General features: G+C 45.2%; 1 protein-coding gene across 1 annotated transcript in view; it reads left to right on the top strand.

Annotated features, from left to right (window-relative positions):
* Positions 1–25,225, top strand: part of LOC147464887 (Protein kinase superfamily protein) — a 121,466-nt gene that overhangs the window by 40,700 nt on the left and 55,541 nt on the right. Inside the window, exons 6-12 of the mRNA XM_086516982.1 lie at positions 20,727–20,762; positions 20,949–20,992; positions 21,065–21,155; positions 21,283–21,324; positions 21,482–21,590; positions 21,729–21,843; positions 21,992–22,041. Of these exons, the coding sequence (XP_086373108.1) occupies positions 20,727–20,762; positions 20,949–20,992; positions 21,065–21,155; positions 21,283–21,324; positions 21,482–21,590; positions 21,729–21,843; positions 21,992–22,041 (487 nt within the window). The remainder of the gene's footprint in view (positions 1–20,726; positions 20,763–20,948; positions 20,993–21,064; positions 21,156–21,282; positions 21,325–21,481; positions 21,591–21,728; positions 21,844–21,991; positions 22,042–25,225) is intronic.

The raw sequence follows: 25,225 nt of genomic DNA, 5'->3' as shown, positions 1-25,225 counted from the left end.
TTCATTTGCTTTTCGTAGGAGAACTTCAGCCTTGAGGGAGCTGTCATTCTCAGATGTTGATTCAGTAGCAGATCCCCTTTTCAGATTTGGAGACACCATCAGCAGCGGCTAGAAAAGGGAATTCAGATTAGTCCTGGGAGACTCCTTTTTTAAGCCCCAAAAGGTGCATCACTAGAGGAGAGTGGGAGTCGGTGCCAAGTCGTCGTCTAATTGAATCTCCATGGAAGGTACCATCATTATTGGATGAGCATGGAGGTATGATCCTCGCACACGTCATTTATGCAATAAGAAGCAAACCCCACTTTAGAAATGGAGCAGGGATCCAATGAGAGGGTTGTGTGGGACCCTATTGGCGTGTAATCTCTATCTTGTTGTGACTGTCGAGAATATTGATGTTATGCTTTTGCAAGGTTTGTTTTGGATGAGCATTCTTATTAGAACTATGGCTCCCAAGAAACAATCTCTCATGTTGGGCCCTTACCCACGATGCAACACTTTGGAGGCTGGCCTCTTGTGCTTGCCATAGGAGGTGCACAAGACGCTCCCAAATGAGCATATTTATGTAGGCAAACGTGAAGTTTCTTTATTGGTTGCATCCTCATCTATTGACATCACAAGAGTAGTGAGGACAATAGGCATGTGCATAGTGGGCAGTACATTGGAACATTTCAACTTTTAAGCTTCTCACTTACGACATGCCAAAAACTCGGCCAAAGAGAGCTCATCAGCTCTCCTCCCGGTAATGGACCCTCTTCTCCGGTTCGTGTCCCTCGGCTTCAGAAAGCGATGCACAGCCTTGAGGTGGTGTAGGTTCTTATCATAATGCAAAGGATAAGGAGATACTAGTAGTTCTCGAGAGTGGGGGCAGACCTGTGGATGTTGGGTACTCTGTAAGATGCTATGACTATAGATTTTCCACAATTGGCGTGCACTGGGTACTATGAGGATGGTTGCAGAAAGTTGAGATAGATGGAGCTTTATTGTAGTGAACTATGCCATGATGTCCTCAATGGCAAGGGGCTGAGTAGGCACTCTCATAACCAAAGTGAAAGGGAGCCACGTAGGCAGAGCTTGATTCCATTGAGAGGAATGCCACATGGGAGTTAGTTCCGAGGCCACATAAGCGGAAGGTCATCAGTATCAAGTGGGTCTACAAGACCAAGTTCAAATCAGGTGGTTCATTGGACAAGCATAGGGCTTGCTTAGTAGCCAAGGGCTTTTCTTAGTGCCTAGGAGTGGAGTCTGGACTAGGACGAAACCTATGCACCAACTGCATGTATATTGACTATACGAACAGTTTTTGCTCTAGCAGCCTATCATCGATGGCTTGTGTTCCAGATGGATGTCAAGTCCGCATTTCTCAACGGCCACTTAGAGGAGGAGGTGTATGTGGAGCAACCTCTATAGAGGTTTCTCAGTTCCAAGATCGTGTGACAAGGTTTATAGGTTGTGAAAGGCCCTCAGTCAATTAAAGCAAGCTCCTCAACTGTGGTACCAAAAGATATGTGCTTTCTTCTTGCGGCTTTTTTTTCTTCATTCATCTGCATACCCAGATTTATATCTTTTCAAAGAGGGAGAATTGGTGACACTTGTTATCCTCATTGTGGATGTCTTAATACCGCAAGTAGCCATGACAATTATACTCCTTGTACGACAGAGATCCTACCCAAGGAATTTGGAGTTAGTCTCTACCACATGCGACACTATCCTTTCATGCCAACACCCTTGGATTGGTTTCCCATCCAAGACCTGAGAGGGGGTGTTAAGAGTTATATCTTCTGTCCGTTGATGGCTCCAATATCTCCTAGGAGTAGATTAGGGAGTTAGGGATGTTTTGTGGTTGTGTCGTGCCATATTTGAGGTAGATGTACCTGTTCTGTCGATTTGAGCCATGTATGTGTCCAACCCAGTAGGCTTGCATGAAGGGTCCTAGGTCATTTGGGGTGGTAGTTTAGGGTCATCGTTGTTTAGCCATATTCTTATTCATTGTTGATGTGGCATATTTTTTTTCAAGGCGCCCCCATTTTTGGGTCGTGTGGTTTCTAGTGGGGGAGTCGGGTAGGCCGGTGGTTCCTATATAGGGACCATTCCCCCTTTGTATTTTTTTCATTCACTTGCATCATAGCCATTGCTTGGGTCATCTCTCTCTCTCTCTCTCTCTCTCTCCCGAGTACATCAGCTTATGCATCACCCAGAGGACAGTCCCCTTTCTCTATTCTGGATGATGACTGTCACGAGGACGTGGCAGTTATTAACCATGTCACAGAGATGTGGCAACTGGTAACCTTGGTTGTTGGTTTCTTTCCAATGGGGTTTATTTTATTTGTTTTGAGACCCTCTTTTTGAAGTAGCAAACGGTCGGACATTGTATGGCCAATGTGAACGGTAGATTCACCCGCAGACGGGAAGTGGTCGGCACTAGAATTCGTATGGTAAGAGGATGTCTAGGCTCAGAGCAAGATCATATAGGTCCCCCCCGTCGCACTTAGCAAGTTGGTGGATACTAGGAAGTGAACTCAATTAAGGCGTAAAGTCAAGGTGGGACTACCAACAAAAAGTATCCGACAGTTGGGCCACATTGCACTTTTGGATGCGGTCCCAATGAGGATAGATGGTCAGAAGACGAGTGGGAGCCCAACGGAAGCATCTCCTAAAATTTAGGGAACTGCTATTTTGGGCGGTAAAATGTGTTCGCGTCATTACCTCCGGTATGACTAGGGGAACATTTTATAACTCTGCCGCGAAGTCAACTGACGCGTCGGTTGGGATATTTTTAAGCGGCGAACCCGAAACGGGAAAATGCTTGAAAATGCGCCAAGTGTCGAAATTTCATGCAGTTTCCTCTTGCAGAAAAATGGGCGCTGATTTTTATGCTGGGAGACCTCATTTCAGCTTCTATCACAGGTTAAGAGCTATGGAGTGCTTCCTTTCCCTCTCATGTACAATGTGGTGCTAGGAGTGATGCCCTGCACACTACACACTGCTCTCTCTCTCCCCTACGTGCAGTTATGTGATGCCCCACAAGAGGGCTACTCATTTGACTGATGTACAGTTGTGTGGGTTCATGCTTTTGTGCTGAGGCAAGAGCCTCCTTGAATAGGAACAGGGGTAGCTAGCTGCTGCTCCAAAGCAGGCACTGGTGAGGGTCATAACCTGACCGTACAGGTGCAAAATCAGCGCTGTGTATGCGCTGTAATTTCACTGTTTTTCAGCCATACGGACACCAGGACCATTGGGAATCGTGTCCCACTGGCATAGGACAGTTAGGGGACTGTTTGGGGCTGAAAACAGGGCAAAAACTAGTAAATACAGCGTGCTGAATTTACTGTTTTTGGACAGGAATCAGAGGGTATACGCTAGTGCAAGTGAGTTCTAGCAAGGGAATTGGTTTCGCGCAAGTTTTGGGGCTGTTATGTTGCCGAAATTTGGCCAAAGCAAATGGTATCTAGGTGGATACACGTGAAGGATTCTCAGGACCTTACCTTGTAATTTACCCTTCTAAAGAATAAAGAAATACGGAAAGGGGCGCCAATTTTGGGGCCTACAGGTTGTTAGTGTCTGCTCGGGGCATTCTAGCTCCGAGCCGTGTGTGTATTCAAGTGTTAATTCCCGTCGCAGGTTCTCTTTGCAAAGTGCTCTGTGTGTGTGTCTAAAGTAAAGAATTTCGGGTGAAAGCCAACGCCTACCGCCCTACGGGCCGGTTTCATGGTTCCGTCGCCTGGACATCAATCACTTTTTCCTTAAAGAGTGAGCCTGGATTGTTTTGGGATAAAGACACAGAGTGCAGGAACATGGGGATTACACTATGGCCGACAAGGGGAAGGGAATTATGGAAGAGGGTTCCTCTTCAAAGGACAGGGAAGGTTCCTATGGTTTTTGAGATTGGCGAGAGCTCACGGCCACGTCAGTCTGTACCACCTGTCAACGTGAATGTCCCTCCAGTAGTACAGGGCTTTATGACAGGGCAACTTGAGGATGATGCGTTCAAGACTCAGTTAGTTGCTGCGGTGAATGTCTTTTCGCAGCTGGTGCAGAATCCGAGGTTCATGGAATTCTTGCAAGCGCCACCTATGCAACAGCAAAATAGGCAACCTACGCCGTGTACGGAGCTTGTTGAAGCTCAAGCCCAGGTACTTCATGTGGCGCAGGAGGAAAGGGAACACTCGCATGTTGCGGAGTTGGGGGCTCCAAAGCAGGTTTCTCCCGTGCTTGAACAGGTGGCTAGAACGCCTATTCCACAGGTTATGCCAGTTCAGCCCGCCACCTTTCAGAGCCAGCATGCTGTCTTGAATGGGCAGGGAGTTGGATACCAGGCTATGCACTCAGTTTTTCCACCACCCACGGTACATCCTGGGTATTTCGGGGGTGGATCAGTGTTCCAAAGTATGGCTGGTTATGCGTCTGGAAGTCAGCCGTACATGCCAGGAACAAGGTTCGGGGGTATGCAAGGCATCATGCCAAACCCCATGTATGGTAGTATCAGCATGCAGCAAGGTTTCCACTGCAACCAGGGACAGTTTGGGGTGCCACAGGGTCATTTTGGCATGGCTGGTTTTTCTGGACAGCAGCCAGATATCGCACCTCTGATGCAAAATGTGAATGGCCAACACGTGCCGATCATGCCTAGTACAGTGCCCATGTTGCAGACCATCCCGTATGACAACTTGGGGGCACTAGAGAAGCCGAAGGCTTACAAAGAAGGTGGTGCAGCGGTAAAGTTCAGTACCTTCAGTGGTTTCGAGGATAAGAGAGGCACTCACTTTCCTCCAGCAGTTTGATACAGCTTATGCGGGAGGGAATTTTACAGAGGCCTCGAAGGTCAGGAAAGCTGCCACTTTCTTAAAGGACAATGCGCTTACATGGTGGACGACATTGTTAATGCAAGGACAGGCACCTGCCACTTGGGTTTATTTCAAGCAAATGTTTGCATCTGCTTGGCTATCAAATGAATTTGAAGCCGATGTCCTGACAGATTGGCACCAGCTTACTTCAGCTTCGTGCAAGAGCTTGCTGGAGTACAGTAGGAGGTTTTGTAAAGCATTACTCTCAGTGACCTCCTACAGATTTGTGCCATTGACAGAGCAGATAGAGAAGTACTGTTGTGGGCTGCCTAAAGGGCTTCGCGATTACTGTACAAAGAACAGAGTGGCTACCCTTACTCAGCTTATGGAAGTTGCGAACACTGGTCTTGCCTTGTTGAAAGGAGAGGACAGTGGATTTCCGAGCAGTGACAAAGGAGGGCAACAAAAGAAAAATTCAGCGAAGAAGCCCTTTGTGAAGACGGCTTCTGATGCGCCACAGGGGTCAGAAAAGGCCACCAAAGACAAGGATGGACAGTCAGACGAGGCTAATTCTACTGTCTTAGATCTGCTGAAATGCTATGTGTTAGATAATAAGGGCAAGTGGGAACAGTATTTGCCTATGCTTGAGTATGCGTACAATAATACGGTGCATTCGTCTACTGGCAAAGCACCTTTTGAGATTGTTGAAGGCGGCAAAAAGGTTCTTCCCATTTTGCATACAAAGGACAAGATTTTTGAGGCAGATCGATTTGTTGAGAACATGGACGAGATGTATAAGAAGATTAAAGTTGCCTTGGAGAAGACTCAGGCAAAGCAGAAAAAGGCGGCTGATCGTCACCGTCGTGAATTTTTACTATCACCTGGTGATTGGGTTCTGTTAAGGTTCGAAAAGGCAAGATTAAAGAAGATGAAGGGCAAGGAACGACTGTTTCCTAAGCTCAGCATGCGTTACTACGGGCCTTTCCAAGTGCTTGACAAGATCAGCGATATGGCTTATAGGCTGAAATTGCCTGATGCATGGAAGATTCATAATGCGTTTCACGTGAGTCTTCTATGACCCTTCGTGGGTGATGTGCCAGAAGATATGCCAGTTGAGGATCAGCCAGAAGTTTAGGAACTTGATGAGATCCTGGTACCTGAGCAAGTTTTGGCACATAAGTACGGAAAAGTTAAAAGACAAGTTGCAAGACGCTATTTGGTGAAGTTCAAGAACTATCCACCTATGGATGCAAAGTGGATGGAAGAGCATGAACTGTCAGAGTCACCAAATGTATTGCAGCTTTACCTTGAAGCCTTTAGGTTACAGCCTACTTATGCCCCAACCCAACGTGTGCAAAGGAGGGGTAATGATAGAGCTAGTACATCAAATGTACATATGAATTCAGTGCCATAGATGGAAATGGCACAAGATCATCAATGGCGTGTATTTATGGTATGCAATCGAGGACGTTTGCGATTTCAAGAGGGGGGTATGTCACGAGGACGTGGCAGTTATTAACCATGTCACAGAGATGTGGCAATTGGTAACCTTGGTTGTTGGTTCTTTCCAATGGGGTTTATTTTATTTGTTTTGAGACCCTCTTTTCGAAGTAGCAAACGGTCAGACAATGTATGGCCAATGTGAACGGTAGATTCACCCGCAGACGGGAAGTGGTCGGCACTGGAATTCGTATGGTAAGAGGATGTCTAGGCTCAGAGCAAGATCATATAGGTCCCGCCCGTCGCACTTAGCAAGTTGGTGGATACTAGGAAGTGAACTCAATTAAGGCGTAAAGTCAAGGTGGGACTACCAACAAAAAGTATCCGACAGTTGGGCCACATTGCACTTTTGGATGCGGTCCCAATGAGGATAGATGGTCAGAAGACGAGTGGGAGCCCAACGGAAGCATCTCCTAAAATTTAGGGAACTGCTATTTTGGGCCGTGAAATGTGTTCGCGTCATTATTCCGGTATGACTAGGGGAACATTTTATAACTCTGCCGCGAAGTCAACTGACGCGTCGGTTGGGATATTTTTAAGCGGCGAACCCGAAATGGGAAAATGCTTGGAAATGCGCTAAGTGTCGAAATTTCATGCAGTTTCCTCTTGCAGAAAAATGGGCGCTGATTTTTATGCTGGGAGAGGCCTCATTTCAGCTTCTGTCACAGGTTAAGGGCTATGGAGTGCTTCCTTTCCCTCTCATGTACAGTGTGGTGCTAGGAGTGATGCCCTGCACACTACACACTGCTCTCTTTCTCCCCTACGTGCAGTTATGTGATACCCCACAAGAGGGCTACTCATTTGACTGATGTACAGTTGTGTGGGCTCATGCTTTTGTGCTGAGGCAAGAGCCTCCTTGAGCAGGAACAGGGGTAGCTAATTGCTGCTCCAAGGCAGGCACTGGTGAGGGTCATAACCTAACCGTACAGGTGCAAAATCAGCGCTGTGTATGCGCTATAATTTCACTATTTTTCAGCCATACGGACGCCAGGACCATTGGGAATCGTGCCCCACTGGCAGAGAACAATTAGGGGACTGTTTGGGGCTGAAAACAGGGCAAAAACTAGTAAATACAGCGTGCTGAATTTACTGTTTTGTGACAGGAATCAGAGGGTATATGCCAGTGCAAGTGAGTTCTAGCAGGGGAATTGGTTTCGCGCAAGTTTTGGGGCTGTTATGCTACCGAAATTTGGCCAAAGCAAATGGTATCTAGGTGGATAGACGTGAAGGATTCCCAGGACCTTACCTTGTAATTTACCCTCCTAAAGAATAAAGAAATACGGAAAGGGGCGCCAATTTTGGGGCCTACAGGTTGTCGGTGTCTGCTCGGGGCATTCTAGCTCCGAGCCTTGTGTGTGTTCAAGTGTTAATTCCCGTCGCAGGTTCTCTTTGCAAAGTGCTCTGTGTGTGTGTCTAAAGTAAAGAATTTCGGGTGAAAGCCAACGCCTACCGCCCTACGGGTCGGTTTCAATGACATATGGGAGTTCTCTAGGGATGGTGACATTATCATCCTAGGGGACTTCAATGCTAGGACTGCCCATCACCAGGCAGTTTTTTATGATACTTCAGAAGAGATGCTAAGAGAGCTCGATGTTGTGGAGACGGGCCTGTCCAGACTATCACACGATGTGGAATATACCGAGTATGGGCGACACCTGATAGACATGGGCACTGCAGATGATTTGGCCATCTTGAACGGCCCATAGAGATTTCCTGCTGCGGGAGGTTTTACATGTTTCCCTCAGAGGCAGGGAGCCCGCATAGTGGACTATGTCATGGCACAACCAAATCTCATCTTTAGTATGGAGGATCTCACTGTTGGGCCCAGACTGGTCGGGGTAGCAGTAGATCATGCTCTGGTGTCGATGACCATCTCTTTCTAGTTCAGTGTAGCACACAGGCCACGGGTAGCAGCCCCTACTCGCTACACATTACACGGGAGACGGATTCTGTATACATGGACGGGATCTACAGACGCCTATGCGCTGAGGACTCGGGGTGACCTCTAGAGGAGCTAACTACTATACTGACACATACATTACATGAGGCAGCAGCAGAAGCATACCCACACACCCAGCATGAGCAGAGCCGCCGATCAGGGAGCATGGCTCAGAACAGCTGGTATAATGAGGAATGCCGCCAGACTAGAGCCAGACTTCAAAGGGAGGTGCTTTTGGGGGACGTCACTCACAGACAGTCACAGATTGACTTCCGACGCTTGGTACGGCGGAAGAAGAGGGCTTTTTTGGCTCCACTCGAACAGGATCTATATCAGCTATTCTTGAGTCAAGACTCGCGTGAAGCGTGGCGGCTCTTTCATGAGCCGTCCCCCCCCCCCCCCCCCCCCCCCCCCTTGCTATTACCTCCACAGAGACCTGGGGTCAGTACGCATCATCTTTGTACACAGTACCTAGACAGCCGCCCTCCCCAACCCCCCCGACCCGTGCCCACACACATGTGCTTTTTTCACCGCTAAGATGGTGAAGAAAGCTATTGACAGGATGAGGACTGGGAGAGCATATGATCATGATGGCTTAGTCGCTCAGCATTTCATACATGCCAAAGATCTACTGGCAGAGCTTCTAGCAGTTATGTTTAACCGTGCCATGTGTGAGGGCCTACCGGACACTTGGAGCCTATCTACGATAGTACCTATCTTCAAGTCAGGAGACCCCATGGAGCTTGGGAATTATCGCACTATTATGATTGGGCACACACTGGCACGATTGTATGCATCCATTCTTGAGCAACAGCTGAGTAGATGGGCAGAGGGAAGGAATGCGTGCAACTGGGTTGGCAGGGTTCAAGAGAGGCTTCTCTACTCTTGACCACATCTTGACACTCAGAGCCATCATCGAGGAAGGCAGATCTCATGGGAGATGGATCTATTGTAGCTTTGTGGACTTCCGCAAAGGTTTTGACACAGTACCCAGAGCTAGATTGATGCGCAGATTACAAGAACTGGGAGTACCCACAGAGCTCATTTGGGGGATCATGGCATTATACAGATCAGTAGTAGGGCATGTACGCACCCCGGAGGGACTCTCAATACCGGTTCACTCCGCTATTGGGGTGAAGCAGGGCTGCCCGCTCTCTCCTACTCTTTTCGGTATGTATGTGGATGAGGTTTCTGACTACATTGACATGGATGGGGATAAAGGTGCATAGTTGGCAGGGACATGGATTCCACTTTTGTTATATGCGGACGATATTGTGTTGATCTCTGAATCCCTTGAGGGAATGCAACGCCAATTGGATGCTTTGCATATGTTTGCCCACGAAAGTGGTTTGTCTGTCAACCTTGGTAAAACCAAGGTTATGGTGTTTAATACCACCCCACAGTGGATCAGGAGATCAACACTTACATTCACATACGGCCAGGAGACTGTGGAGTACACAGACGCTTACAGTTACCTTGGAGTGGTTTTTACTGGACCCACATTCTCACTCAGAAGAGCAGCAGAGACCACACCGACTAGAGCCCACGCAGCATTTGGTAGATTGAAGAGGATGTGCTCGCAGGTTCAGTTTCAGGAACCCCGGACGAAGCTCTGGCTCTTTGAGACCTTGGTGGCCTCAACATTGCTCTATGGGGCTGAGATGTGGGGACCTTCATTGGATCACCACGGGAAGCCGGGTCAGACAGACGGATGGGGGAACCTCTCGTCTCTATGATCTCGCGGCTCATTAGAGCCAAGGCATTAGTACCGCGGGCCATTATCCGAGCAGAGCTAGCGGTCCCCCCACTAGTGGTAGAGGTGCTCATCAGATCAGTCTCCTTCATAAACCGCACATGGGAACTTCCCAGAGACAGATATGCTCACATAGCACTTGAGTCCTCTCGACAGTTAGCCATACAAGGAGATACAACATGCTGGTATGGGGAGATGACATCATGGTTTCAGGCGCATGGGTTCAACATAGACAGGCTGCCACCATTCCAATACTCATTGGATGCACCATCTCTCATTCTTACACACTCGGAGATCACCAAGCTCATCCGCCAAGACCTGACCCAGCTAGACACCAGGAGGACATGGATACAACCAGCACAAGAACTGGGCACGAAGATGGCTTTCTACGGAGAGCACCTTCTCCAGCTCGCGGAAGATGGTGTTGTGACGAGACCCAGATACATGGATACCCACTTGTCTCATGGGATACGATGTGCTATTGGCCAGTTACGCACATCGTCTCACCAGCTGCGGATTGAAACTGGGAGATACAGCGGAGTACAAGCAGAGGCCAGGACTTGCCCCTTGTGTGACATGGAACTTGAGACAGAGCTGCATTATACATGCCACTGCCCCGTCTACTACGAGATACGAGGCCGCTTCCATTGCTTGTTTAGAGAGGGTTTTGGACCACTCTCAAGAGTAATGGGATACGAAGATTAAAGATGCCATGGTTTGTTCTTGCTCGAGCTGCGCAGACACAGAGAGAGCCTGATGAATGGCGAGGCTAACTAGTCTGAAAGACGGATTACAAACTTTGTTCAAAGCAGACACGGGACAGCCGCAAGAGCCACTCCCACAACAGAGCTCCCCCTCGTCTCACGCAAGAGGCACACTGAACGACCGAGCGATGGAACTGGGGAAATTCAAGCGCCCACGACTGCGAAGGACTACACAGCATCGACGGAGGCTACGTCAAAAGATTCAGAGCACGCTGGCCAGGCATGCACGACGCCCGGTCAGACTACTAACCATGGAGGAAATTGATGAGATTCGCCAACGACCAATGCTAGATCTTTTGTGATTCAGCTATCCCAACTAGCCGCCCATTTTTGCTTAGTTTTCGGCTTAGCTCACATCAACCAATCTAGAATCCCATAATATATATCTTTGTTTTGTACTGTTGTTAGGTTATTTTGTTACTCTGACTTTGTATCAGATCCACCACCTTGTAACTTTGTGGTCTCATAGGTCACTATGGCCTTTTGAAGACGTTAATATAACATTTCATTTCATTTCTCTCTCTCTCTCTCTCTCTCTCTCTCTCTCTCTCTCTCTTGTCTTGAGCGTTCGCAGATCCGTACATGATCTCTCCTCTCATGTTTTTCATTTGCAGCATTCTCTCTCTATAAAATCTTTGCGTCTCTCTCTCTCTCTCTCTCTCTCTCTCTCTCTCTCTCTCTCCTCAGCACTACCTCTCCTCTTGTGTTGTGTGTTGCCATGGCTTTTGCACACTGGGATGGGCAGCCCTAGGCGTTGCTTTATTGCTTGGGAGGGATGTTCACAATTTGAGGCTGATTCAGGGGAGTTGCATCACTGTAGATTAGAGGTTTGGTGGCTGCCCTTTATCAAAAGGATCTTTGCTTATGGTTTGCATACTTGATCGTCATCCAATTGACCTTTTTAGTTGCACCTTTCATAGAGCTCCATCCGCCTCATCCCTCATACACATGTACACACACCCCCATGTCAGTGTATATTATTATATTTTATAGCAGCCTTATTTTTGACTCCTCCCCCCTCTTTTCTAGATACCGAGAAAAGGCGCACATGTACATTGTTTTGTCTCATAGGCCAACTTTTAGCCTCTAGAAGATGTTACAAAGCTTTGTTTCTTTCTAATTTCTTTGGCTCTGTGTGTGTGTGTGTGTGTGCCCCCCTATGGAGATAGAGGCGCTTACTAGATTTGTCTCCATTATGCATAACTTATGGGATACTACCAAAGACAGAAATGCCAGATTGGCCCTTGAGTCCTATAGACAGTTAGCTTTACAGGGAGACATAACATGCTGGTATGCACAGATGCCATCATGGTTCCAAATACATGGATTCAATATGGAGAGCTTACCTCCCTTTCAGTACTCCCTTGATGCACCGTCACTGTCTCTTACACAGGTTCCAAATACGTGGATTCAATATTGAGAGCTTACCTCCCTTTCAGTACTCCCTTGATGCACCATCACTGTCTCTTACGCAGGTTGAGATTACTAGACTCATTTACCAGGACCTGACCCAATTGGACACCAGGAGGACATGGATAGAGCCGACTTAGGAGTTGTGGATGAATATTGCTTTCTATAGAGAACATCTTCTCCAACTCACAGGGGATGGGTTTGTGAATTGACCCAGCTATATGGATACACATCTATCTCATGGGTTACGGTGTGCCATTGGTTAGATACTGACACCTTCACACGAGCTTGAGATTGAGACTGGTAGATTCAAACGGATACCAACAGCTAGAGGATATGCCGCCTATGCCAAATAAAACTAGAGACGGAGATGCATTATATATGTCAGTGCACAATGTATTATGAGATATGGGGTTGCTTCCATTGTCTATTCAGAGAGGTTTCCGGACCCTTCTCTAGAGCCATGAGCTATTAGGACTAGAGATGTCTTGGACTGTATCTACTTGAGTTACACAGGCATAGAGACAGTTTACTGAGAACTCGAGAGAGACAATCCCAAAGATAGATTAGTGATTTCTTCACACTAGACACTGGACAGATAGAGGAGCAGCTAACGTTGCAAAGCTCAGCTCATACGCACACCTGCGGTACTGTCATCGACCGAGCATTGGAGCTAGGCGGATCGAGACGCCTACAATTGAGGAGAGAAGTTTCACAACATCCTCATAGACTACAACAGAAGATTCGAGGCATACTATCTCGACATCCAAAGTACAATTACACAGATACAAAAATAGTTTACTGAGGTGATTTGGAGAGACAATCCCAAAGACAGATTACTGATTTCTTCACACTAGACACTAGAAAGATAGTGTCATAAAATATAATATCTAACCAACCCAAATGATTTTCTCATATCAAACTGATCATTTAATGTGGGAGAATAAACGGGAACAAGGATTAGAATATAGACATGTGCTTACAGATCTATCTCACCATGGGGCCAATGGTAAAGGGGTCCAAATGAGAGATGGTATGTCAAAGAGCAAGGCTACCCAATGGAGCTTAAAATACCTTAGAGTTAGCTTCATTAAAGACTTCCAAAGGTTACCCAATGGAGCTTAAAATACCTTAGAGTTAGCTTCATTAAAGACTACCATGGGTCTGTACCTTGCACTTTCCTTTTAAGGGTGAATCTGGGCCTATCCTGGATTCATCTAGGTATATTTTTTAGTCGTATAGCAGAAATGCAGACTTCACATTGTGAAGTTTTCGTCCGAGTTACGACCAATTGATATTGTGCTAATTCTTTCAATCTTTTGCGGTGCGTATGCCCTATCACCTACCTCAACTTTGTGCTATTTTTTTTCGATTTAATGCTTCTTTTAGTGCTAGGCTTCATTATGGTTGAGTCTACCCTTGATCTCCGGAGTCATGACAGAAACTCAGTACGCTGAACTTTGTGTTGATGTATGCTCATGTGTGTGTGTGTGTGTGTGGTGTGTGTCGTGTTTGGGAGCATATGTTAGTACCTAGTTCTACACCCACTATTGGGCACTGACGACGTTAGTGGGGATGTCGTGGTATTTAGTCAATACTATGCATGATGAAGCTGATGGTTATATTGTCTTGTGAGTGACTACCATGGGTCTGTACCTTGCACTTTCCTTTTAAGGGTGAATTTGGGCCTATCCTGGATTCATCTAGGTATATCATTAAAGACATCCAAAGGTTAGTGTTAAAAAGTCCTTTGACCTTAGGTAAGCTAGGGCTGAGCTTGAGATGGGCCCAAGTTTGAGGTGCTTATCGCAGTGTAACAGGGAACGGGCGGAACACAGCCTAAATGTTCCGAAATGGTGTTCCGGACGAGTCTCGTTCCCCAAACGGAGTCAGGAACGGAACGCCGTTTTGTAACAGGGTGCAACCGGAACGGTGTTCCGGAATGGGAGGAACATGAGACGGAACGGCGGAACGGACAGAAGTAGGTATTTGGGGGCAAATTTGGGGTTGTTTGGGGAACATATTTGGTGCAATTTGAGGGCAGGTCTGGGGGTAGATTTAGGTGCAGTTTTTGAGTTGCTTAGGAGTTTATTTGGGACTAAGCTGAATGGAGGTAGTTCAAGCCTTACTTTAGTAGACCGTTCCGACCCCGTTCCCGTTTCGGCCCCCTCTCCTCCTCCACGTTCTTCCCGTCCCATTCCGGATCCTCGTGCTCTCGTTTCCCGTTCCCATTTCGGGTAACTATGGCTTGTCGTGCTTGATGACTAAGGTGCTTGTCGTGCTTGCTGACTAAGATGCTTGAGGTGCTTGCCGACTAGGGAGCTTGAGATGCTTGTGGGAACATTGCCCAAGCTTGAGGTGCTTTGTCATGCTTGCTGACTAAGGTGCTTGAGAGTAAGGTGTTCCACAAAGTCAACAACTATCCCTACATGGAGGGGGCGAGCCCTACAAGAGGGGGCTAGAGAGAGAACACACCCCCTCACACAAGGCAAGCTTGGTACAAAGAAAGCATATATACAAAGAAAGCATATAGGACACTTGTCAAGTTCCTCCTCATGTTACCTCATGGTGTGCCTAAAGCCTATCGATTAGCCTCCCAAGGGGTCCAATGATAATTTAGTAGATTTAATGAAATGTTTTTGCATTTATCAAGTCCTCTCTTCAAAGGGAAAAGTGGGACACTTGTCCCAAGACTACCCGTGTTGCTTGTAATGTATCCTGTATGTGATTGGCCAGTCTTGCATGGGTGTAATGAGCTTCAAGCTTGAACTACAAGGGGGGGTCGACCAAAGCAAGAAGGGGGCTAGCTTGGGGGGTATACTCTCCCACACACACTCATTGTGTGAAGTGCAAAGTGCAAGAGCTCCATCTCCTTCTCCAAGCTAGTAGAGAAGTTGAGAGCCTACACCAACTTGGCTATGGAATGCAAATCCAACCAAGAGCTATGCTTCAATGCTTAAGCTTGCCATCTTCTCAATCTTTATTACTATGCTATTATGTATGCTAGCAAGAAGAGTGATGATAAGTGAGGAACTATTTCTTTCTCCTATGGAATGTTTCTTCCTCTTCTTTCCTACGCTCATTCTTCGCTAGCTCTCCACCTTTGAAGGTGTTTGAGGCCTTGGGATGAGGCTTGGGATAGTTAATACTTTTTGCAAAGTTCATGTTATGCTCGTGATGCATGAAGCTTTCCATCCTCATTACATCACCTAGGTCACAAGGAACACAAAGATTGTATTGTACCAAGGCTCTCTTGATGGGAGAATCTATAATACAAATGCCTATTGGAGGGGGGACCGGCTCCACATAAATCCGGTCTTGAACTGTTGTCATGCTCTCTAAACTCTCTCTCTTGCAAAAGTATTGTTCATGCCAAGTTAACTAAATACTATGTTTATGTTGCTACCATCAATTAAGTTCATCCTCTATGCTCACAAAGTATTCTCACGAAAGTGCTTTCTTTAATTTCCTAATTCCGCTACTCTCAAAGTTCAAAGGCCATTTCCATTACATTGGTATCAGAGCATTTGGTTTCTCTTTTCTTGCTTAAGAAGAGAGATCCTTAAGTAGCCTATCAATGGTTGATTTTGTTAATTATTTTAGGGTAAGTGGAATTGGGATCTACTATCGGTTTTGTTGAGTTTACTATGGGGGATATGGTGCTCATCTCGGGAGCTTTGGTCTTAATAATGGGGTCTTTTTAGACTTGCCTACGGCTTTACCATTATTGAGCCATAAGAAGTCCGAAAGGAGCTAGCCCTCGGCAATTCTGCAATATTAGACCCACTCCACTATTGTCTATAATTAATTGATTCGAGCTGCGGATGTAGATACGTAAGTGTTGATTTTCAAAGGCTAAGAGGAGTAGCAACTAAAGAGTTCATAGGCCATTTCCATTACAGATAGAGGAGCAGCCACCACTGCAAAGCTTAACTCATACTCACACCCGCGGTACTCCCATTGATTGAGCATTGAAGCTAGAAAGATCGAGACGCCCACGACTACAGAGAGGAGCTTCACAACAACGATGGAGACTAGAGCAGAGGATTTGAGCCATACTATCTCAACATTTTTAGTACATATGAGGATGGATACCTCACCCATTGTATGACCCTCTTGTATTGGGCACCCATTGTATCAATGGTCACACATACCTTACATAGTTCCAACTAGTAGCACTTCTAGATTCATTTTAGTATCTTCTCTTTTTTGTACCCAAACATGGTATCAAATTCATTAGTTTGTAATGAATTGGTCTCATAGGTCATTTTGGACTTTTGAAGTCCTTAATATATCATTTCATATCATTTTTGTTCTGGCTTATGATGATATTAGAGGTAGATACGAGTCACTATTCAGGGAGCAGTCTACCCTCCGTGAGATCATGTACTCTAGAGATCAGAGAAAGCTGGGGTGCTACCTGATAGAGATACAGAGGCACAAAGATACACTTCTACAGGGTGGGAGACAATCACAGCTTACAAATATTTTTGAGAGGACCACACCCCTTTCACCATGAGATCCATGAGGGGGGTGACTCTCCAGCAGATTGAGACGGGCTGGGGCAGACAGCGCCCTGGTGTTACTGGATGCCAGACCCCATGACGCCATTGCAGATAGATTGAGGAGATCTAGACCCGAGAGCGTCGAGAGGTAAGGAGAGACGTGCGTAGATGATGGCTGACCTAGTTGCGCTTATTCGAGTAGCCCTTGCTCTCGATCCTCTCATGTACCACATTTTACACCCCCCTATTAGCACAGGATGGAGCTAGCTAGCTAGATGCATCTGCATGGTTGTGCTACCCTGAGCATATAGACATGCACATATTCCTAGTTATTGTAGGTCAATCGGTTTCGGAGTCTGAAGCACTCTGTAGCTTCCTTAGGACGTACTCTATCTATTTCTATGGTCATAAACGAGTTTAGATGCATGTATTGTGCGTAGAGAATGAAAATAGCTTGTAGATGGGCATGACTAAAACCACAACTTTATTGCGAGAAACTTACGTAGAAAGAGAGAGCTTGCACCTTGTGAGCGCGTTGGTATGCTCGGATTTGCAATGCAACACCTTACATTCTCTTTTTCTGAGTCTGATTCTTCAATTTTAAATGTCTCTTCTTCCAATTTGTCGGTGTCATCATAATAGTGATCCAAAAAGATCTTTTGCTCCTCAATTATGTCGATGAATATGATTTGGATAAGGACGATGTCATAGCCTCCTTGTAGGCTCCTTCTTCATGGGGTTAAGGACATGCTTCCATTGCCTCTTTAACTTAGGACACATCTCCATGAGTTGCCCAAAGGTAACATCAGCCTTTATATCCACCAAATCAGCCCTTAAACTATAATTTTGTTGTCCTTCTCCCAAAGGAAAGTCGGATGCATTGTAATGTTGCTTGGGTTTTCTCTTCTTCTTCTCTTTACCTGTACCTGTTGCAACTTGTTTCCCTCTTTTATGGTTGGGACTTGCATCACTCATGTCATGATCTCTTGTAACCCTCTTACCCACAGGCATGACCATAGCTCCCAAATCATCCATCATACACCAGGGTTTTTTCTTTTATTATGTACGAGTTTGGATTATTTTGTCTTTTCCGATAAATGAAGGACATATACATATGTATACTTGATTTGTCTCATAGGCCGACTTTGGTGTCGTATAGACGGTTAAAAATATGGGCTTTCGAGCATCTTCTCCAGCTCACAGATGATGGATTTATGATCAGACCTGCCTATATGGACTTTCATTTATCCCATGGGAGCGATGTGCTATTGATAAGATGCACACATCATCACACCAGCTAGAGATTGAGACTGCTAGATTTAGGTGAGTACCAACAGAGACAAGGATTTTGAAGCTGTGTCATATAGAGCCAGAGACAGAGTTACATCACATATGTCATTGTCCAATGTATGATGAGATACGAGGCTGCTTTCACTGTCTATTTAGAGAGGGCTTTGGATTTAGAGAGGGCTTTGGACCGCTGGCTACGGTCATGAGATATCAGGATTAGAGATGCCTTGGGTTGTTTTTTGCTAGAGCTGTGCAGACATAGGAAGAGTCTCCTCGAGATTAGATAGTGGGAGACATTCACAGAGAGAAATCACTGATTTCTTTAGAGAGCAGACTCAATAGCTAGATGAGCAAGCTTCACAATAGACTTAAAAGTCCACCTATACCAGAGGTATATTGATTGATGGCCATTGAGGTTGGGAGAGTTAGACGCTCACGTCTACAAGGGCCACCACGGCACCGATGGAGGCTCAATCAGAGGATCAGGACTATTGTAGCACGGCATGGGAGACGTCCACTACGACTATTTACCAACGTAGACACTGAAGATATTATTCATCGACCGATGCAGTACATGCTCGGATAGTGCCCGATGCCAAACATCCTAAGATGCTAATGTTCATTTTAGCTTTTAGCTTTTATTTTACTTCATTTTATTTTGTACTTAGACATTGTATTAGTGTCACGTGACACATCCAACCCTATGTGTCCGTGGACAAGCTACAACATGACCAAGGTTAGGTCAGTCCAGTCAGTCTAGAATAGGAAGTGATCTGGCACTTTTGTGAGTCTGTTCGCAGACCGTGCATGACTAGTCACGTAGAGTAGATGCATATCCTCCGGTTGCACACAACATGATCATCAGTATTCCCATTAGAATTCATCAGGGGAATTTTCCAGTGCATTAAACCTATTTTTCCTATTTTTGACATTTTTCACTTATTTATTAAGTGACTTTTGTTGGAAATTAGGTAGGGCAATTTTGCTAAGATAATATATAAGCAAACTAGAGCTAGCACTTTCTACCAGAAGAGGCAACAGGAGCATTGCTTAGTAGGCCGATTCTCAAGCAAGACAAGAACCCCCATAGCCTGGCGTTTTCCACCCAGAAGGCCAGCGTTTTGGAGCCCTTGCAATCTGCGTTTTTCAGCCATACCTTGGCGATCTCAGTTAGTGTTTTCAGTCCTCCAATTCAGCAAGAACAAGCACCTCAGCCTGGCATTTTCTGCAGCGTTTTGGACAGCCCATGAACCTGCGTTTTGCACTGCCAAACCAGCGTTTTGCGGCAGAAAATCAGCGCTTAAGAGACCAGCCACTTCAGCGTTTTTGGCAACTTGCATCAGTGTTTTTGCACTGCCAAACCAGCATTTTCAGCAAGGCAAAATTCAGCAGACAGAAGAGCAGTAGATCTAGCCAGTTCCAAGCACGAAGGACAGCGTTGTTGCGCATCAAGTCACAGTGGCAGATAGCCTCGTCCTCGTCGTCACCACCGTCGGCCTCTACATAGCAATCATTGTAGACTCATTGCATCAACCATTGTACCAGATTGTGCAATCAATAGTAGACCACTCTCGCCATCGATAGTGGAGCCCTTGGAGGAGGGTTTTACAACGTCTCTGGTGTTGTATTCTCTTCTCTTTCTATCTCTCAGTCTCATGCACCTTCACGCTCAGTGTCTATTCACTTTGTTTGTGATCACCTGCACTCTCTCACTAAAGCACGGAAGGCTCTCCCTTCCCTAAGAAAAAAGGAACCTTGAGCACAGTTTGGAGCACTCATCTTGAGCAAAGTTCAACATTCACTTCCGCTGCACCTTACAAATAGATCCACCAGGATTGCAACAATTTGGTCTCATAGGTCATTTTGGCTTTTTGAAGACGTTTAATATAACATTTCATTTCATTTCATTTTTCTATCATCTTTGACACACTTCATCAGATTCTCCCGAGATGTAACTTTTTGGGTCTCGGGTCATTTTGGCCTTTTGAAGATGTTGAAACATTTCATTTCATTTCATTTCTCTCGTCCCCTTTAGCCCGTGTGCTTCGTAGAGTTTCTTGTAGGAGGCGTCTCCTGTGGCTGCCCTAGGCCCATGCGGAGGGTTGCCCACTTTTGGAGGAGTTCTATCGTGGTAGAATGGAGACTCTGTGGCTGTCCATGATCAAAAGGACGTGTGCTCGCAGTTGCAGACTTGATCGTCATCTGATTCACCTTTTCTGCTGCGTCTTTGACAGTTTCTGGGAGGTTGATTGCAACAACCCTGGGAGTTATAGCAGCTCCTGATTACCGAGGAGACGCGTACTTGCACCAGGCCTGCTCTTAGTTGTTTCCATCCATTGTCCACTACCACTTCTGACATTTTCTGTCCTCTCTATTCTACATGCCATACAAATCGGTGGCTAGCTCCTTACATCAACTAGCCATACAACGTGCTGAATTTTATTAGGTGTGAAACATAATGAAACAAACTCTTTAAGTTTCTGACAATTCCAGAGGAGTGCAGTCCCAACTCTTTCTGAACTGAATATGGTACAAGCATTATGTTGGATACCGATGGATAATTTTTGTCCTTCTTTTGTTCTGGTAAGGTTTTTGTATTGGTTAAGGAGATAAGAGTTTTTTTGACAGAGAAATATCGACCGTTGTTGAACAGAGTTTCTTTGATACACAAACTTAACAAGTTTTGTTATAGGAATGGTTGCTATGTGCTGTTGTTTGTTGACTTGGGTCTTGAGTGGTCAATTGTTATTTCGCAAATCAAGTTACTTGTGTTTTTATGAACAGGCTATCGTAGATGAGTGGGCAACTAGTCTATTTCGGGTAAGAATGTGCCATGAGCTCAAATTTTATCAATCTGGTTCAAGAGATTGATGCCTTTCCAACATTTGGTCCTTGAACACATCTTGTGCCATCCTAAAAGAAAACTCTGACTGAATCATCTGTTACAATGAATGCGATTTGTGTAACTTAGTAATGTAAGTGTAGGTGCTACTTTATCTGTTCTAGGAAATGGATTATGAAGCAGAGGCTCAGAATGGCTTACGGTTTCGGTAAGCTGTAGCTCAGATATTTTGTGTACTACAAAGGTTTTTGACTAGTTCTAACTCAAAGATCCTCTGTAGGAAATCCTTTGGGAGTCTACCAGATGTTGTAGTTCCAGAGATGTACTCGGAACTGACAAGTAGGAGGGTTTTAGTAATGGAATGGTTAGAGGTAAGTGATCATTATAACTTAATTATCTTTTCACTTGTTTTTGGAATGGTCATTTTTTGGCAATTTATTATGTATAGAAGCTCGCGGCTTATCTGCTCAGACGACAAGTTAATGGAAAATTCTGTAGGGGCAAAAATTGTCAGATGTCAATGATCTTCATCTAATTGAGGTAAATCTTTTTCATATTTGTTTTGCTCTTCATTCTTTGTTGCTTTTTTTTCGGTGGGGGCTGGGGTGGGTGTGCCTAAAGTCCTGGCTTTGCTGGTGGGGGAGGGGGTGGGTGTGTGCCCAAACTCCTGGCTTATAATCTTTTGCATTTCGTCAAGGTGGGAGTGTACTGTTCTTTAACTCAACTTTTGGATTATGGATTCTATCATGCGGACCCACATCCTGGAAATCTTATGAAAACCTACGACGGAAAGCTGGCATATCTTGGTATTTGATCCTGTTTTCAAAGGACAGGCAGTCATACTGAATAATAATGAATGCTAGTTTTTTTGAGGTCTATGTAAAGAAGTTCTTTTCACGTTTAAAGAAAATTGAGATGGATTACTTGTTGTGGTCATTTCACAGACTTTGGCATGATGGGGGAGATGCAGCAAAATCTTCGAGATTCGTTGATTGAGGCATGTCTGCATCTTGTTAATCGTGATTTTGATGCACTGGCAGAGGATTTTGTCGCACTTGGGTATGGCTTTATAGACCAAGTAGAGGGTTTCCATTCTGCTCTTTACTCTGGTCTTGAGTTGATATGGGGTATCTTGCTGTAAATATTAGTTAGCTGATGTTGACCCTTGTATAAAAACGATTGATTGATTCTTAGTTCAACTGGACAGGCTTCTGCCTGCAGCTGCTCAAATGACTGATGTTTCGAAAGCTTTGACAGGTGATTGTGAATTGACTCACTTCCTTGATAACTATTTATATCTATGTATCAGTAGGAAGTCATCCTTTAGGAAATTGGTCAATCACATGTTTTTCAAGACTTCAATGGCAACTGTGGCAAGTATGAGCCTGTTTGTAGGCTAGGTTTGCTTTTGATGAGGAAAAGAGTTGCTAAGAGATTTCTTTGTCCTGAGTTATTAGATGCAATTTTTCCTTTTTATGTTATCAAGAAGATCCTTCCAGTGCTTAAAACACTTAGCTTCCAATTAACTGCAGCTCTCTTGGAATGGGGGTAGTATACATTTGTACAATGAAGGAATGACATCTTTGGGCTCATGACACCCAGTTATTTCTTTACTTTACCCCTGTGGGCGCTGGGGGACAAACAGGAGACTGATAATACCAGGATGGAGAGCCCTTCACATGGTCAAAAAGGGTCCAACCTGCTAGGTGCTGAGGAGGGCCTCATCCCTCTGCTGTAATTTGTGCCAGTTCCCATAGTCTGTTAAATTGACCTCAAATTGTTGTAGAAGGTTGCTTTGGACGGCTTTTACTGTCTTTTGTTTGGGCGGGGGGGGGGGGGGGGGGGGGGGGGCAGCATCTTCTGCATTGGGCCCTCCTAGTAAACTTTTCTGTCAAGTTGCTGCTGGGGAAAGAGAAGAGTTCTTGTAATTAGTCATAGTAAGCTACTACTTTTATCATCAAAGTCTCCCGTCATATCTCATGATCTGGTGTTGGGCTAGCATACTGCTTGATCCAACATGCTAACCCACATATCTCCTATACCCATGAGAAAGAAGGGTTGGGCTAGCATGGTGGCCTCGCTAAGTAGCTAGTCCAAAATCCACGAGATCTAGGTAGCCTCCCCAAATGGGATAGGTTCTTAACCCTGTAAGGATTCTAGGTACTATTTCTTAATTAAGTACTTAAACTCGTGATTAAGACTTGAGAAACTTGAACTGAACTCAAAAACAAGACTCAGAAGACTCTGTGATGATTGATTGAATGATTGCTTGAAAACCGAGTACAATAGGCTCCTTATATAGGAGACGAAGAGACACAAATGGAAAGCACGTCTCATGGTGAAGAGATGCGCTTTAGACGTAAAGACACATCCTTTCGGCGAAGAGCTGTAACCATTGGGCGAAGAGTCGCACCCGTAGAGCGAAGGGGTGTGACCAGTCGTCGAAGGAGTGTGGCTTTTGGCGAAGAGGCATGTCTTTTGGGCGAAGGGGTGTGACCATCCAAGCGTAGGGGTCCTCCTTGGCATGGCACTTCGCGTATCTGCAACTAGGAGTAGATGTAATACTATTAACATAGTCACAATCGTGACATTCCCTCCCTCTTTAAATAAAACCCAGGGTAGTTGTAGAAACTCCGAGAGAAGGAATGTATTGTTGTAGTGCTTCTGCATCCAAAGCTCTTTCTGTTAAGTCCCACGTCATGGCACTGTTAGTGACCATGACTATTTTGCCAAACTGAAAAACTGATCATATTTGCAACTTGATAAGTGCCTTTGTCAAAGTCTTTTGTAACTTCGAGCGTTGTCCTCCTTGGCATGGCACTTCGCGTATCTACAACTAGGAGTAGATGTAATACTATTAACATAGTCACAATCGTGACATTCCCTCCCTCTTTAAATAAAACCCAGGGTAGTTGTAGAAACTCCGGGAGAAGGAATGTATTGTTGTAGTGCTTCTGCATCCAAAGCTCTGTCTGTTAAGTCCCACGTCATGGCACTGTTAGTGACCATGACTATTTTGCCAAACTGAAAAACTGATCATATTTGCAACTTGATAAGTGCCTTTGTCAAAGTCTTTTGTAACTTCGAGCGTTGTCCAATAGAAGAGTGAATTTGTATCTGCTTCGAGTGAAATTATTGGTAATCTGACTTGAGTTTTCTGTTGAGTGATGACCACTAGTTGTAAATCCGATACCAATGTAAGGATTCTAGGTACTAATCTTTAATTAAGTACTTAAACTCATGATTAAGACTTAAGAAACTTGAACTGAACTCAGAAACAAGACTCAGAAGACTCTGTGTTTGATTGATTGATGATTGCTTGAAACTGAGTAAAATAGGCTGCTTATATAGGAGACGAAGAGACACAAATGAAAAGACACGTCTCCTGGTGAAGAGACATGACTTTAGACGTAAAGACACATCCTTTCGGCTAAGAGCTGCAACCATTGGGCGAAGAGTTGCAGCCGTAAAGCGAAGGGGTGTGACTAGTTGTCGAAGGAGTGTGGCTTTTGGCGAAGAGGCACGTCTCTTGAGCGAAGGGTCATGACTATCCAAGCGCAGGGGTCCTCCTTGGCATGGCACTTCGAGTATTTGCAACTAGAAGTAGATGTAATACTGCAACATAGTCACAATCGTGACATTCCCTCCCTCTTTAAATAAAACCCAGGGTAGTTGAAGAAATTTCGAGAGAAGAAAGTGTATTTTTGTAGTGCTTCTGCATCCAAAGCTCTTTTTGTTGAGTCCCATGTCATGGCACTGTTATTGACCATGACTATTTTGTCAAATTGAAAACTGATCATATCTGCAACTTGATAAGTGCCTTTATCAAAGTCTTTTGTAACTTCGAGCTTTGTCCAAGAAAAGATTGAATCTTTATCTGCTTCGAGTGAAATTATTGGTAAACTGACTTGAGTTTCTGTTGAGTGATGACCACTGGTTGGAAATCTGTAAGGTATTCCATTGGTTTGTCTGGAACAGTAAAATCCTCTTGAAGGGATGTCGTAGACCGAGACAGAGTAACGTTTGGAGGTATATCCATCTGTAAAGGTTTATCAATAGGACAAGTTGTGTCCAAAGATTCATTTGTAGCGACTAAAGTCGTGCCGCAAGAAGCTGTATTTGCTTTATCCTTTGCACCGCTGGAGGCAAGGATTGGAGTCTTCAAGTTTGAAGAATTATCATTCACCATAGCATCTGGTATCTGTTTAGAGACAAAGACTGTATTCTGCAAAGGCGGTGACGAGGCGAATTTTCCTTCCTGGATCACGGCCAAAGAAGGGGTTATGTGCTTGTTGGTTGTCACATAAGAAATGGAATCTTTTGAATCTTCAGCTTTCTGAGCGGGTATTAAGGCTTCCAATTGACAAGGGGGAGGTTGAGGAAGTTGTTGCCTCTTAGACCTCTGAAGGATCATCTTGCACAAGGAAAGGATCAATAAATC

The sequence above is a fragment of the Adiantum capillus-veneris genome, chromosome 1 (assembly GCF_014529385.1).
Source record: "Adiantum capillus-veneris isolate H3 chromosome 1, ASM1452938v2, whole genome shotgun sequence".
Taxonomy (NCBI): domain Eukaryota; kingdom Viridiplantae; phylum Streptophyta; class Polypodiopsida; order Polypodiales; family Pteridaceae; genus Adiantum; species Adiantum capillus-veneris.
The sequence above is the reverse complement of the archived record's forward strand: the minus strand, read 5'-3'. Positions and strand labels throughout refer to the sequence as shown.